This window comes from Molossus molossus, unplaced genomic scaffold, assembly GCF_014108415.1.
Source record: "Molossus molossus isolate mMolMol1 unplaced genomic scaffold, mMolMol1.p scaffold_m16_p_9, whole genome shotgun sequence".
Classification (NCBI taxonomy): domain Eukaryota; kingdom Metazoa; phylum Chordata; class Mammalia; order Chiroptera; family Molossidae; genus Molossus; species Molossus molossus.
Genome location: NW_023425403.1, coordinates 62,193,422 through 62,209,923, shown reverse-complemented (window position 1 = coordinate 62,209,923; position 16,502 = coordinate 62,193,422). Strand labels below are relative to the sequence as shown.

Genomic DNA, 16,502 nt, shown 5'->3' with positions numbered 1-16,502 from the left:
AGTGACATATTAGCACCAATTAGAGTATCAGAGTAACTCACTCTCATGCTAAAGGTATTAAATACGGAACAAGAATATTTTGATTTGGGGATGTCAGGGGATCTAGACCAGCCCTGTCCAGACCACATGTATAACTTTAAATTTTCTAGTACCTGTAGATACATTTAAAAACTTAAGTTTGTTATAATAAGACATTGAAATTTAATACAGTATATCCAGAATACTATCATTCCAACATGTAATCAGTATAAGATAGTAACGTCTTTTACATTCATTTATTCTTACTACATCTTCCAAATTTAGCATACACTCTGCACGCGTGGCACCTCTCAGTGCAGACCGGCCACGGTTCCCGCGATCACAGCCACACGAGGTTCGTGGCCACGGTGCAGCCAGCACGTGTGTAGACCATGCTGTCTGCTGGAAAGTCAGTCAGGGCGGAAGAGGCCTGAGAGCAGCCCAGGTACCGATTCTGTGCTTAAGTTCAGAGACCGAAGCGGAGCAGACAAGAGAAGCGGGCGCTGCGCACCTGTGAGGCTTCGCAGCGGTCTGCGGGTGGTGTGCACTCTGATGTAGCGCCTGTGCCGTGCCACGGGGTTAGTATTTTGATGACTACTTCCAGGGAGAGAGACAATAAACAGGAGGCCCATATCTGTATTACTAACAACGATAACATTTCTTTTTAAATAGAGGAGGCCCATCTGGTATGAGTGGCATGCTTGCCTGTAGCCTTGTAGCTTTTCCCTCTAGTAACTTGTGAGATGGGAGAACACTAAATACATTTCCTTAAAAGGAAAGTCCCCATGAGCAGCCTCCTTCCCGGTTCCCGTACACTTTTTGGTGAATGACCCGCCTCATCTGTCCGTTTGCTGACTGCCCTTGCCGAAGCCTTTCCTGGACTAGCTCTGGAATCAGAACAATGACAGGTGTGCTTTCTGTTTCTGTTTTTATTTTACCCAGAGTACTTGATCACTCTCTAAAGTACATTAGATTTCTTCTTACTGTCTTCTAGCAGAAGCTGTGTGCCTTTGATGTAAATGTTTTAAAAACTTGTTTGCTTAAGTACCTGATCTGAGAAGAGGCTTTTGTGGGGAACAGACCATTGAGGTTCTTTAGGTATATCTAGTTCAGAATTACTCAATAGACTTACAATGAAAACTTAAAATGTCCTCTGAAAATATTAGACAACAAAATTGTACGCCAGCCAAGCGATGTTTGCTGGAAGAACTCCCCACGCAGCGTTCGTCGGCAGGCTGGGCGTCGGTTCCACCGCGTCACGTGGACTCCTTGCAGCAGCATTCAGCAGCTTGTCTACTGGGGTTCCTCCTTGAGGCATGCATTTGGAAGTATGATCTATAAAAGAAGATACACTGCTAATCACACACTCCAGGGAATGTGCAGGGTACTTTCATAGTAGCTTTCTTCCCTGACTTGCTCTGGCCTTTGACAAAATTGCGAACTGGGTAAATCATGGCTATTTCTTCTCAGTCCCCTATTCTCACCTTATGATTCACCATTCCCTCTCAAGGATCAGTGGTGTGTCTTCTTCCATATACCTTGCTTCCAAGTAGCTCTCACCTGCTTAGAGAATGCTGGGAAGTTTACAGCCAAAAGTGGCTGCATCCCTTCCTTCTGCTCATGTGGAACCTCAGGCCCAGAGGGAGTAAGGTCTGGTTGCTCAGAGTTCTCACTCCACAGGTTGGAAGATCCTCTTCCACACAGGACAACATTGGACACGGGACTGGTAAGATGCTAACCTATGAGACTTGCCACAGGCACGAGTGTTTAAATTGGGAATACAGAAGGCGTAAAAGTGCTTTGAGCTCAAAAGCAATTAATACATCTTTGGGATGAAACTCCATGGAAGATCAGTGGGGACAGTAGCTTAAAGCAAAGGTCCTTCAAAGCCTCCTGAAATTCTACTTGAAAAATGTCCTGGAAAGACTGGCCTTGTCCCCTCGCGCTACCGTCGGCCTTGTTGGAGCTGCGAGCCCGTGACAGACCACCTGCAGTGAAGAAGTTCGGGACCCCGCCTCTGAGGGACGTTTGCAGGACTTCAGAGGATCCCAGAAAAATCAGAGGCATAAACAAATATAAACCAAAATATTAAGAGCATGCCCTGTATAAAAATGTTGTCATAACGAACTAAAATTTTGTTTTAGACATAAGTTCCCTAAGGAAAAATTTAGTGAGAGACAACTTTTATCCCACAACAGCTAAAGGTAGTTAGCCTTTTGTCCATCAAGATAATTAGTGTTTCTCTGGATTATAGTGATTATCTGGATATATAGAAATTTAACTGTGTATTACTGTTTCAAAGGAATTTTTTTCCATTTTACTGAACAGCAGTTTTTTTAAATGTCATTAATCTAATCAGGCAGTCAGGGTGAATTTTTTTTTCCCCAGAAGTTTCATACTTGGCTATTGTCAAAACCCTCCCACAAGGCCGAGCCAGGTGGGGCCATTAGGAACTGGTGTAACCAGAGCCCCAGTTGTTGGGTTGGAACTAGACAATTCATTTCTTGAATTTTCCAACTAGAAAACAAAATGTGTTTCTTTTCTAAGTGAGCCTTTTGGACTTTTAAATTTAAAATTTGGGTTTACTTTTCTAAAAGAAAAAAATCTGCTTACTAATACAGATGGGGTTTATAGAAAGGGTTTTGAGAGCTAGAGAAACAAGAAAGAATGAGAGTTTTAAAACTTAGTTCTCAGCAGACTACTTTGCCAAATTCATTTATTAAATCTAGTAGATTTTTTATATAGTCTTTAGGTTTTTCTATATACAATATCATGTCATCTGCAAATAATGACAGTTTCACTTTTTCCTTTCCAATTTGGATCCCTTTTATTTTTTCTTCATGTCTAATTGCTGCAGCTAAGACTTCTAGTACTATGGTGAGTAAGAGTGGTGAAAGTGAGCATTCCTGTCTTGTTCCTGCTCTTAAGGGAAATGCTTTTAGTTTTTGCCCATTGAGTATGATGCTGGCTGTAGGTCTTTCATATATGGCCTTTATTATGTCAAGATATGATCCCTCTATTCCCACATTGCTGAGCATTTTCATCAGAAATGGGTGATGAATTTTGTCGAATGTTTTTTCAGCATCTATTGATATGATCATATAGTTTTTATCTTTCATTTTGTTTATGTGGTGTATCACATTTATTGATTTGAAAATATTGTACAGCCTTGTATCTCTGGGATGAATCCCACTTGGTCTACTAGATTTAATAAATGAATTTGGCAAAGTAGCAGGATACAAAATTAACATCAAGAAATTGATGGCATTCTTATACACCAATAATGAACCCACAGAACTAGAAACTAAAAAAACAATCCCATTTACCATTTTGGCAGAAAAATTAAGATACCTAGGAAAAACTGTAACCAAAGAGGTAAAGGACCTATTCACAGAATACGGTAGGACATTGAGAAAAAGAAATGGAGGAAGATATAAAAAAGTGGAAGCATATACCTTGTTCATGGATTGGAATAATGAATTTAAAATGCCCATACTACCCAAAGTAATCTATAGATTCAGTGCAATCCCCATTAAAATACCAATGACATATTTCACAGAACTAGAACAAATACTCCAAAGTTTATATGGAATCAAAAAAGACCCCAAATAGCCACAGCAATCTTGAAAAAGAAAGACAAAGTAGGAGGGATCACAATACCAGATATCACCTTATACTACAAAGTCATTATAATCAAAATAGCCTGGTACTGGCACACGAAAAGGCATATAGATCAATGGAACAGAACAGAGAACCCGGAAATTGACTCCAAACTCCAAATATTATACTCAATTAATATTTGACAAAGGTGGCAAGAGCATACAATGGAGTAAAGACAGCCTCTTTAATAAATGGTGTTGGGAAAATTGGAGAGCTACATGCAAAAAAAGTAAAGCTAGGTCACCAACCTACACCATACACAAGAATAGACTCAAAATGGATAAAAGACTTAAATGTGACTTGTGAACCCATAAAAATCCTAAAAGAAAATGTAGGCAACAAAATTTCAGACATCACACACAGTAGAATTTTTACTGATACAACACCTAAGGCAAGAGAAACAAAGGAAGAAAATTAATACATGGGGAGACAGGGTTAATTTCCAAAATATATAGAGTGCTCATACAACTCAACAAAAGGAAGACAAAGAATCCAATTTAAAAAGTCAGCAGAGGACCTAAGTATACACCTCGCCAAAGAGGACATACAGATGGCCAAGAGACATTTGAAAAAATGCTCAATGTCATTAATCAGAGAGATGCAGATTAAAACGACTATGTGGTATTACCTCACCCTGTCAGAATGGCCGCCATCAACAAATCATCAAACAACAAGTGCTGGCGACGGTGTGGAGAAAAGGGGACTCTAGTACACCGCTGGTGAGACTGCAGACTGGTGCAGCCACTATGGGAAACAATATGGTGTTCAAAAAGTTAAAAATTGAACTGCCTTCAAAAAGTTAAAAATTGAACTGCCTTTTGACCCAGTGATCCCACTTCTAGGAATAGCCTGAAACACCAATCAGACAGAATATATATACCCCTATGTTCATAGCAGCACTATTTACAATTGCTAAAATCTGGAAGCAGCCCAAGTGTCCATCAGTAAATGAGTGGATAAAAAAGCAATGGTACATGTACACAATGGAATACTATGCAGCTGTAATAAAGAAAGATCTCTTGTCCTTTGAGATGACATGGAGGGACCTAGAGAGTATTATGCTAAGTGAAATAAGCCAATCAGAGAAAGACAAATATCACATGATCTCACTTATTTGTGGAATATAATGACTAAAATAAGCTGATGAACAAAATAGACCCAGACATAGAAGTAGGATACAGACTGATAAACCTCAGAGGAGGGGGTGGGGGTGGGGGTTGGGGTTGGGGATGAGATAAACCAAAAAACTTATATGAATAAATGCATAACCAATGGACACAGACAACAGTGCTGTGGGGTGGGGGTCAGATTTGGGAGGAGGTTGTCAATGGGGGGAAAAGGAGAAACATCTGTAACAAAAATTAATTATTAAAAATTTTTAAAAATTAAAATAAAAAGTAGTTCTCAGCAGGAAGCAGGTGGGCCCTGAGGAGGACAGTAGCAGAACCAGGTGGTGGGAAGGGCCCATTGATGGCCTTTGAGCTCTGTCTTCTCCATGGCCTAGTGGAGTTGGCATGAGCTGTCGTCTGGCAAGGACTGGGTGCCACAGGAGCAGGGGCGACAGAATGGGCACACTGAAGCTCTCAAAACATTTTATACAAATCCAGTCCTTCTTATCTGCATCACACAACTTTTTTACCTCTTCTGCTTGTATTATTATAAAAAAGTAAGTTGTTTAGCCCTGGCACGAACCTCGGTTGCAATTCATCCCCAGCCCTGGTCAGGGTGGTGCAGGCAGCCTGTCCATGTGTCTCTCAGATCGATGGTTCTCTCTCTCTCTCTCCCTCTTTCCCATTCTATCTGAAGATAAAAGGGGAAAAAATATCCTCGGGTGAGGATTTAAAGAAGTAAGCTTTTGATTTTAAAGGTTTTTTTAAAAATTAAGTCACAGAATTTATTTAGAGAGCATTAGAGCCAAAATGCAGAGTGAAATAAAGGCACTGAATCCCCACTTCTGCGGTTTTCCCAGAAAGCCACAGCTACAAACCATGCAAACCAAACGTGTGTATTTGCTGTATCCAGGCGGTGGGTTACCACTGCATGCTCAGCCCTAAAGGGAAGTAGCAAAAAATTTAACACAATTTTCAGACAACTTATAGGAAGCTCTGTTTTGAATGTAATTACTTTCATAAGTTAGCACGTAGTGGTGGGTGAGCCACCTGGGCAAGGACAAAGTCTGCAAACCACTCTGCCCTCATCCCCACAGAATGCAAACACAGTCATTATTTAAATAAGCAGTTACTTCAAGAGCTCCTTCTTGTTTGGTTTGCTTGTTTCGATTTTTGTTTTGTTTCTTTCTTTTTTTTTTTCCCCAGTACAGAGATCTAGGAGCAAAAGGTGTTTTCTTCCCATTTCATTTGAGGATGGTCTTTTACCCCACCTCGGTGCGGAAGGAAAATGTCAGGGGAAATGCGCTCGGAGTTTGATCCTTAGGGCTATGAGGTCTGAATGCAGATGGCATTCTGTGTCACAGGTGCCCAGTGTGGTTTTATTTCCACTCAGATGGTTACTATTGTATTCATCTCAGAGGTCAAAAGGAGATGGTGTCCTATTGAATGAAATAAAAATGGTATGCAGGGCTCAAGAGAAAAGAAGCTGCTCAGATGCATGTAAATTCATATGTGGATATGATTAAATTTATTTTCAAATCATATCACTAGGTGTGATTTTTCTTTTAAGCAGACACTTAACATTCAACTTAAGCAGCAGCTTGCTTGGCCGTGGACGTGGTTATTTTTATTCGTCCCAGGTAGGAATTGCTGCTAATGAACAAGGATATATTTTTCTACATGTCTGTGAAATATTTTTACAAGTAATTAAAGACCAACTTAAAAAATTAATTAAATACAGCAAAAAAAAATCTAAAGAGGTTATAGACGGAAGAAAGGACTTCATTTTAGTAAGTAAGCCATTGAACATTTGAATTGTCTTTGGCTCTTGGTCACAGAAGTCTTCATGAAAATAGCCAATCTTAAAAAGAAATTAAGGGAGAGAGTTGCTGATAGGACAAGACCACAAAAAACAATATTCAGATTCGTATCTATAGAGAGTGGCTGCTAGATTCGGATTTGGTAAAATCCACCTCACGGTTCTTTTTCTGATAGCGGAATTAGATTATGCAGTTATACTATTAGAGAATCCCTAAGGATGCGGAGCATACAGCTCTGACGTTTTTTAGAATTGATCTGAGAATGAATCAGCAGAGACTAAGACAAAACCTTTAATAACCTGACCAAAGGCAGCTCACTGTCCCTGAGGCACCTTATTCTCAGACCCCTGTGCCCTTCTTAATGAAACGCACACGCCTGAGAGGGCTCCGTGATGAAGACTGGAGGATGGTTTAGGAAGGGGAACTGATGCCATACTCCTCAGCTAGTGGCAGTGTCAACACCAGGACCCCTGGCCCAAGGCTGTTCTCACTGCCACAGACGTCTGTCTCCCAGACTCGCCTGTCACAGCCCATCACGCGTTCATCTCATCCGGAGCTGTTTATTCTGGTATAGCGATTACTTTGTGGTATGAAATTAGGTTTCTTTTATTTCTTCTTACTTTCTACCTTCTGGTTAGGAATATTATTGTCAGGAAAAAGTATAAAACTTTGATATTGTTATTGTTTATTTATTAGTGTCAGCTACAGAGTCCTTTCTGCATTAATATTGATGAGGCTACTACTCTCCCAGGGAGCCTGAGTCTTGGGTTAGTGTTGAAGTATTTGTGATCCTGGTACATTCCATGTAAATTCCACATAAATTAACATTAGAATGATTAGGCAGCCCCGCCGGTGTGGCTCAGTGGTTGAGCATCAACCCATGCACAAAGAGATCGCCGGTTCGATTCCCGGTCAGGGCACATGACCAGGTTGTGGGCCCAATCCCCAGTGGGGGGCATGCAGGAGGCAGCCAGTCGATGTTCTCGCTCATCAATGTTTCTCTCTCTCTCTCTCTCTCTCTCTCTCTCCCTTCCTCTCTCTCTGAAATCAGTAAAGAAAAAAAATTTTTTTAAATGAATGGTCAGGTAGAGGGATTCAGATATAAATAACCATTGGCAAATATTCATCTTTTTAATGTGTGCTTTTGTTGTAAGGTAAATTTAGAGGCTGCTGTTCATGTATGAGTGAGATCTAGTTACTGTTCAAATGAAGACCCAACATAGTCCATACACAGTGGTCCAGTTTCTCTTTATTTTCAAGCTGAATGTGGATAATAAAATTTTGTCTTCATTTACTGCTACATAAGAGATACAGTACTCAGAAAATGTGTCTGTTTTATGAACCTGAAAAGTATAGTATACCTTACTTCTCTCTGTCTGTAGAGAGAAAGCCCGGTCGTAAGCACAGCAGCCTGCCCCGGTACAGCTGGGCAGGGTTTGCCGTGCATGGCGTCTTGACAGTCATGGTCAAGTGGATGTGCACATGGGAGGAGACGGAGAGTCCTTGCTGAGTGGTGGCTCATGAGCCTCTCAGTCCTGCGGCTCGGGGTCAGAACTTGGCATTTGGGGAAAGCATGGGAATGGTGACACATCGAAGACGAGGTGTGTCCCCAGAGGTTACTGACTTAGGAGCTCATCTAACATTTACCTCTACATCTATCGAGATCCCCATTATTTTAATTTTTCTAGAAGTTGCATACTGAGAGTTCGAAATATATTTTTTACTAGATTTGAGACATTTTCTCATATTTGTTTTTTCTATTTATTTATACATTCAACAGTTTATTTTGTGTGTACTATGTGTTTTTTATGCTGGGGATATAAACAAACCAAAGTCTCTACCTTCATGCAATTGCATCCTAGTATTGACGGGGGAAGACAAACAGTTTTGTTGTACGTGTAAGGCTGGTGTAAGAAGCGCCAAGGGGAAAGGAAAGCCGTGAACAGCAGTACAAGTAGGTGTTGCAGTTTTAGATGTAGCTGGCCGGGTAGGCCTCAGAGTACAGGTGACATTTGAGTTAAGACCAAAAGAGGTAAAGGAGGGGAGCAGATAAGCCCTGGATTCCTGGGGGAAGCGCTCTGGGGGCAGGGAGAACAGCAAGCACCACAGGTCCTAGGGGCAAGAGTGTGGCTCCGGTGCTCAGGGACAGCCGGGAGGAGAGATGCGGTGCGTGGTGAGCCCTGGAGAGCCCTGAGATTAGACCAAAGAGGCAGAAGAGGGCTGCACAGATTAGGGGTTTCTAGGCCATTGGGAGGATTTTTTTTTTTTTTTTTTTTTATCCTCACCCGAGGACATTTTACCATTTTTTATTCAAATAGAGTGGGGAGGAAGAGAGAGAGAGAGAAACATCGACGTGAAAGGGACACATCGAGTGGTTGCCACCTGAACGACCAACCAGGGCCGGGGACAAACTGCAACCGAGGTACATGCCCTTAGCAGGAACCGAACCCAGGCCTCTCTGGACCGCAGGCCGACGCTCATCCACTGAGCCAAACCAGCCAGGGCCATTGGAAGGATTTTAAGGATGAGCAGAGACGGCATGCTCTGACTTACATTTTAATAGATGATTCTCTTTGGGGGCGAGTGCATGTGGGGGCCAAGAGGGAAGCAGGGAGACCAGTTAGGCAGCTGCTGCAATAAACCAGGCACAAGATGATGGTGCTTGGTCCAACCTGGAAGTGGTGGAGTGGTGAGAAATGGTGTGATTCTGAGTGTATGCTGAGGAGGGGGGCGGGGTGCCAACAGAATGGATGTGGGGTACTAGAGAAGGAGCAGAATCAAGGAGCCGAGTTTTTCTTCTCAGATGTCTGTCATCGGGGTTGTAGAGGTATCTCTAGACTGTTCTCTCAATACTAGAATATTGATCATTAACTTGTGCTAAAAACTGGTATAGAACTCTCAATGTTTTGGTTAATTCAGAATCTTTCAGGTGTCCTGCATACTGATAGGGAAGGACTAGGAGGACTATGCATCCACAGAGATATAGCAATTGATATAATACTACTAATGGAAATAATAAAATAGCCATTGACAATATTTCTTATGTGGCAAGTACAACCTATAATGGGTAATGTCCATCAATAATTTGTTGAGTATTCAGAGAAAACCCAACAAAGCTACATCACACCAAAGCCTATTACGCAAGTGTATATTTTCCTAAATAAAATGAATACAGGGGGTGTAAGTACAACCCAGTTGGGATATATTTTTTTATGAGTGAGACAAAGCTACAAATAACAAAAAACTTGACTAAGTGTTGAAACAGTATCAACATTCTTTATGTCTCGTAAGAAATCTGGAAACAGGTGGTTTCTGGCTGCTATGCTGCCGTCAAGGCGGTGTGATCTTTCTAAATTTCTCCTTGCTCTCCCTAGCACATTGGCTCTTTTGTTTTCACACTCGCCATTTTATGGTCTCAAAGTGGCTACCAGAGTGTAACACATTCTGTTCTACCACTTTTTACCAGGATCACAAAAGCCACTTTCACAAAAGTACCCCAGTCGACTTCTACTTACATGTCAGTGGCCAGAAGCTAGGCCACATGGCTACCAGGTTGCCTGGCAGCAGAGGAAAGGGGTATCATGTCTGGTTGAAACTATGATTTCTCTCGTGGGGCAAGGCACATCGACGTCCTCAGTAAAAATCACAGTTCGTTAGCACGAAAGAAGAGGCTGCTGGGAAGCAGCTGTGTTGGCCACAGATCATACACCAGCTGCTTGGCCAAGATCAACCGTTCAAACATATTACCAAGTTTTCTGTCAGATACTTTCAAAGTGATTTCCTGCTGTTGCTTCTTTACTTTTCTTTACACACCAGCTTTAACTTAAAACTTATATTTCACAATTGGTCTTTTTAAAACAAGATAAGAATCATGTCTTCTCTAACAGGGAGAAAGGAAATGAACACTCCCAGAAGAAGTATATCTTTCCTAACCCCCAAAGAGGGGATATCAATGAAGAAGCAACTCTTGAAATGATTCCCGTTGCTCCTCAGGTCTTCATGCAGAGCTGTTTCTTTACTCAGAGGCAATATTTGGAGGTGGCGGGGGGAAGCCTCTGGATAGAGATGTACATATTTGGATGAGTCTGTAATCCCAAAGACATGGCTAAAACCGATAGATACCCACTGAATAGTCCTCAGAATAAAGATAGGTTTAGCTAAAGTATTTTGAAGAAGCATTTGGGTTGGCTTCAGAGAATGGTAAAAAGCAAAACTGTGTTACTTTGTGACTAAGCCTTTGTAACTCAGACAGAGCACAGCCACCTGGAAGTTCATGAACCCACTTAGTTTCCTTCACTTTATGTCTCTTAACGACGACTGAGCACCCCTTGTTTTCTGGCCCCTTTCACCCTTTGCTTTGCTTTGTCTTCTCTTCTCTGGTGGCTAAAGTGTTGCCATACATCTGCACCACGCCTTTTGTTTGTTGATTCACATACATGTAATTTATTTGAGGCAACAGCTTTGTGGCTGGAGCAGCAGAATTGGGGGATGAAATAGGTTTCCATCATGTATTTTTCAGGTGAATTTTCCCAGGAGTATCAATTTCTTCAAAGACTAGTAGAAAACCGGCCCTGTCACCTTCCCCCTTTCACAGTTGGTCTTTTTAAAACAAGATAAGAATCATGTCTTCTCTAACAGGGAGAAAGGAAATGAACACTCCCAGAAGAAGTATATCTTTCCTAACCCCCAAAGAGGGGATATCAATGAAGAAGCAACTCTTGAAATGATTCCCGTTGCTCCTCAGGTCTTCATGCAGAGCTGTTTCTTTACTCAGAGGCAATATTTGGGGGTGGCGGGGGGAAGCCTCTGGATAGAGATTTACATATTTGGAAAATATGTCATCTCAGAAAACTGTCCTTCATACCCCTTTGGTGTAAATGCCCCAGTTTTGTGAAATACTGTGCCTTCACTAGTTCTCTGAAACAATTGTTAACTGCCTTTAGATTATTTTATTAAGCCTCATTCACAGTGGGAGTCATTCTTTCCTGCATTGTAATCTTGCCACCAAGCAGTTTAGAGACAGATTAAGTTAAGTGCCTAGAATGGTTAGGATGTTAGAACGAGTATGCCCTTTGCACATTGTCTAGTTCAATCCCCTTGCCTTCACTGATGCATGGACTGATGTGTAATACCGGTGACATTTTTTTAATTAACAAATGCCCTTATTAAACCCTTACGTAGCTTTCTGAAATAAACTTAGTCTTTATTCTTTTACTTTGTTACTTCTTTATTAAAATTAGAACATGTATCAGTAATGCTTTCAGCTGCAATTAATAGTACCGGTAAACAGTGGCTTAATCCCTACTTAGCAAGATACTCAGAATTATTAGGGACATAACTCTTTTCCCAGAAACCCCTCAGTAGACTTCTTATGTCTCATTGGCTAGAGTATTACATGGCCCATCTTGGGGTTGAGAAAGTAAGTATTTGGGTTTTATCAACCTCTGCAGTGAGAGGGACATAGGAGAAGAGGGGACTGAGAATGGCTTTTGATTGGCCAAACCAACAGTGTCTGTTAGAGTAGGCATCCTAACACACACATTCATGTATGTATTTTCACCTCCAGAGAGGAAATACCACTTAAGAACATGGGTTCTGGAGTCAGATTTCCTGAGTTCAAATCCCAGCTTCACTTCTTTGCTAACTCTAATTGCTTTACGGTAAAAGAGGAGTAATCATGTACTGATTGTATATGGTAATTGTGTGAATGACCTGAAGTTAGCATGTGGACATTCCATCAATGTTACCATCATCACCAACTGAAACTCGGCACCCCCACATAGACCAAACCCTGAACAAGCTTAATTACTGGAAGCTTTTATCCACTTTGAACATAAAGAGTAGCTCCCAATAGCTTCAACTTCATAATTACTAACTTAAAACTGAGATATACAAAATCTCAGTCTAACTAGAAAAATTCCTAAAAGATTTATAGTCATAACAGAGTTTGCTTGCCTTTGTTGGGACAGTTTATAACTGACATGTTCTCTTGTTTAGAAATAAAACACTTTAGGCCTCTGTAACTCCCTTATGTGTTTGAAGCAGTATGGTGAAAGATGTATTTTCACTGGAATCTATCAAATCAAGAATCTGAGACTGTTCTGTAATTTGCAACATATATAATAGTTCTAAATAGTGACTCAGAAACTTTTTAAAAAGAAAGCATCAATTAGGGTTAGAGAAAAAAAATTATCTATGTTCTTCTCTTATTTGTACAAAAAGATGCCCACAGACAAGAGAATAAGGAGCAGTTTAAAATGTAGTGGAGCCCTGGCCAGTTCGGTTCAGTGGTTAGAGCATCAGCCTGCGGTCCAGAGAGACCTGGGTTCGGTTCCCGCTAAGGGCACATACCTTGGTTGCAGTTTGTCTCTGGCCCCAATTGGGTCATGTGGGTGGCAACCACTCGATGTGTCCCTTCCGCATCGATGTTTCTTTCTCTCTCTCTCTCTCTCTCTCTCACTCTCTCTCTCTTTCCCCCACCCTCCCTTCCTCCCTCCCACTCTAACTGAACAAAAAATGAAAAAATGTCCTCGAGTGAGGATAAAAAATAAATAAAATAAAATAAATAAATAAACAAAATAAAATGTAGTGGATACACAACAATAATTGATGAAAACAATTCTATAGAATGAGAAGCATCAGAAAACAATTTGAAGTTCGGGAGGAAACCCAGAGCAGCTTCTAGAAAGTACTGTTACCTTGTAGGGACTAGAGTCGAGTCACCACAGGCTGGTTCCTGCCTCTGTAGAGTGGCAGGGACTAGGAAAGATCAACAACCATATCCAAGCCAGGTCCAAGTGACACCAAGGTCACTTGCGAGGGAAGTTCAAGTGAGTATGGGCAGCACGGGGCCACTGAGAGCCATCCAGTCGCTAGAAATCAGAGGTCACAGCCTTCTTGTACCTGAGTGTTCAGGAAGCATGATTTTGCCATCTAATAGCCAGTAATTCCAAGTTGGCCTTCCTTCAGGATGCAGAACAAATAGGAACTCAACTTCTGTCTTTGTTTCTTATCTAAATGAATGAGCCCAGCAGCCCCCTGTCACTGTTGCCTTCTTTGGGGAATGAAGCCAAGTCTCCAACGGCCAAGCACGCGCTCCAGGTGTGTTGCACGTATGTGTCTGTGAACAGTGTGTTGACTGCCGTCTTCTCTGACTTCCCCTGTAGCAAACCCGCTATGAAACGTACGTCAGCATTCTGAAAGAAGGCGGCAAGCAGCTCCTGTGTAACAGCGACGGTGAGGCTGCAGGACTGAAGAAGTCGCATTCGAGTCCCTCGCTGAACCCAGATTCTTCTCCGGTCACTGCCAAAGTCAAGCGGAACGTGTCCGAGAGAAAAGATCACCGACCTGAGACACCCAGCATTAAGCAAAAAGTTACTTAGAATCCATCTGCGACCAGGAAAGTGCTGGTCATGGAGCAAAATAGAGTTTTTCAAGATCTTTCTGGTAAATCCGTGAATATATTTAAAACAATTCAGTCTGTGACTAAATGGTGCATTAGTAACCTTTTCTATTGTATATTTTTTGTTAGTTTCTGTACAGATGGTCCCTTTGCTCTTGATTTCTTTGCTTTGATGATTTTTGCTACTTGATAACTAATGCACCTTTTTGTGAAGGGGAGGGGATCATGATTTCAGAATGAATTATGTATCACTTCTCCTTTGGATTTCTCTCGTTTGCACTCTCAGTTGTTTTTATGTATTCTCAAACCAACTGTTACACTTTTTTTTAAGGGTAAAAACTTTAATCCATCGTGAAACACTTTACTGGACAAACTTTGTAGTTTAGTAAATTCTAGCCAGAGTTAATATAAACCTTTATATGTGAATTCTTGCCCAGTCACAGAGGTGGAATTGAGCACTCACAGAAGCTCAATTCAGAGTGACAGTCCTGGGAGTCCGAGTCCACGTGAGCAGCCGCGCAGGGCCACCTGCGGAGCACTTCCGGTTGCGTCTGGCACTTCCGGTTGCGTCTGGCCCTGCCGGAAGCGGGGAGGGGGCCGCCAGGGGCGCAGGGCTGGAGATCCTGGGAAGCGCGTGGGCTTGCTTGCAGAGTAGAGTGCATTTCAGCCAAGCAAGGACAGAGAAACTGGGACTTTTTTGCCGTTGAAGGTTGAGGAGAGAGGATGCCAAGTTCATTTTGTTTTCTAAAGAATCATGACAACAGTGGACTCGGGGTTGCAGCAGTGGGCACGTGGTCAATGTTCAGGAAATTGTCACCTCGCTCCCACAGGGTTGAGACGAGGAATCCAGAATCCTCCCTCTCGTCAGTACCCCGCCATCCAGGAATTCATATATGTGCAGGCGTGGTGTTATCTCCTGGTTGGAGGAATGCAGGGTCTTCAGCAAAACGAAGTCAGAGAGGAAAAGTAGCTGCAGGTCTCCAGCAATGGAATATAGAATCTTTGAAATCAGTCTGAAAGGACTGATAGTCCGAATGAACTGTGCTTGGAAAGCTGAGGAATCTGCCGGGTGCGTGTCCAGAGTTGCTTCATTTCTTCTTATCTTAGTCTCTTTGGTAGCCACTTCTCTCTGCTCCTACTGAACTTTCTCCTAAAACGAAATTCTTTATTTTAAACATTTCTTTCTATCTACTCAAAATAGTTCTGTTGACCTTAAAGTCATGTGATGACTTTGAAATTCAGGGTGATAAAAAGAACATTCTCTTGTATAGGAAGAGATGGGAGTGAAAATTGAGCCCACTATGAGTTAGAATTTTCTGATTTTGAAATTTTGCAATCCTTAAAGCTATAATCTCCACAACTTCAGAACTAATGGAATCACTTTGAATACTCTTTTCCCTCCCACAGAAATTTGTTCTCATTCTCCTCAGTTTATTAGTTAAAGGTACTATGACCAAAGAACCGGGATTCTGCATCAAAGCAGGTTCCAGCGAAGGAGAGAAAACCTGCTCTTAAACCACGGCCAGCCGTTTCCTGTGGCATTTCATACAGGATCACCTATTCACAGTCACTTCCTGCTGTGGCATTTCATACAGGATTACCTATTCACAGTCACTTCCTGCTGTGGCATTTCATACAGGATCACCTACTCACAGTCACTTCCTGCTGTGGCATTTCATACAGGATTACCTATTCACAGTCACTTCCTGCTGTGGCATTTCATACAGGATCACCTACTCACAGTCACTTCCTGCTGTGGCATTTCATACAGGATTACCTATTCACAGTCACTTCCTCCTGTGGCATTTCATACAGGATCACCTATTCACAGTCACTTCCTGCTGTGGCATTTCATACAGGATCACCTACTCACAGTCACTTCCTGCTGTGGCATTTCATACAGGATTACCTATTCACAGTCACTTCCTCCTGTGGCATTTCATACAGGATCACCTACTCACAGTCACTTCCTCCTGTGGCATTTCATACAGGATCACCTATTCACAGTCACTTCCTGCTGTGGCATTTCATACAGGATCACCTACTCACAGTCACTTCCTCCTGTGGCATTTCATACAGGATTACCTATTCACAGTCACTTCCTCCTGTGGCATTTCATACAGGATCACCTACTCACAGTCACTTCCTCCTGTGGCATTTCATACAGGATCACCTATTCACAGTCACTTCCTGCTGTGGCATTTCATACAGGATCACCTATTCACAGTCACTTCCTGCTGTGGCATTTCATACAGGATCACCTATTCACAGTCACTTCCTGCTGTGGCATTTCATACAGGATCACCTACTCACAGTCACTTCCTCCTGTGGCATTTCATACAGGATCACCTATTCACAGTCACTTCCTCCTGTGGCATTTCATACAGGATCACCTACTCACAGTCACTTCCTCCTGTGGCATTTCATACAGGATCACCTATTCACAGTCACTTCCTGCTGTGGCATTTCATACAGGATCACCTACTCACAGTC

General features: G+C 42.0%; 1 protein-coding gene across 2 annotated transcripts in view; it reads left to right on the top strand.

Annotated features, from left to right (window-relative positions):
- Nucleotides 1-14,307, top strand: part of PSD3 (pleckstrin and Sec7 domain containing 3) — a 344,873-nt gene extending 330,566 nt beyond the window's left edge. The window contains exon 13 of one of the 2 annotated variants that reach the window (XM_036249651.1): nt 13,774-14,307. In XM_036249651.1, coding sequence (XP_036105544.1) covers nt 13,774-13,989 — 216 coding nt within the window. In that variant the 3' untranslated portion in view covers nt 13,990-14,307. The remainder of the gene's footprint in view (nt 1-13,773) is intronic. The other variant, XM_036249652.1, reaches the window with a different exon arrangement.
- The last annotated feature ends 2,195 nt before the right edge of the window (nt 14,308-16,502 follow it).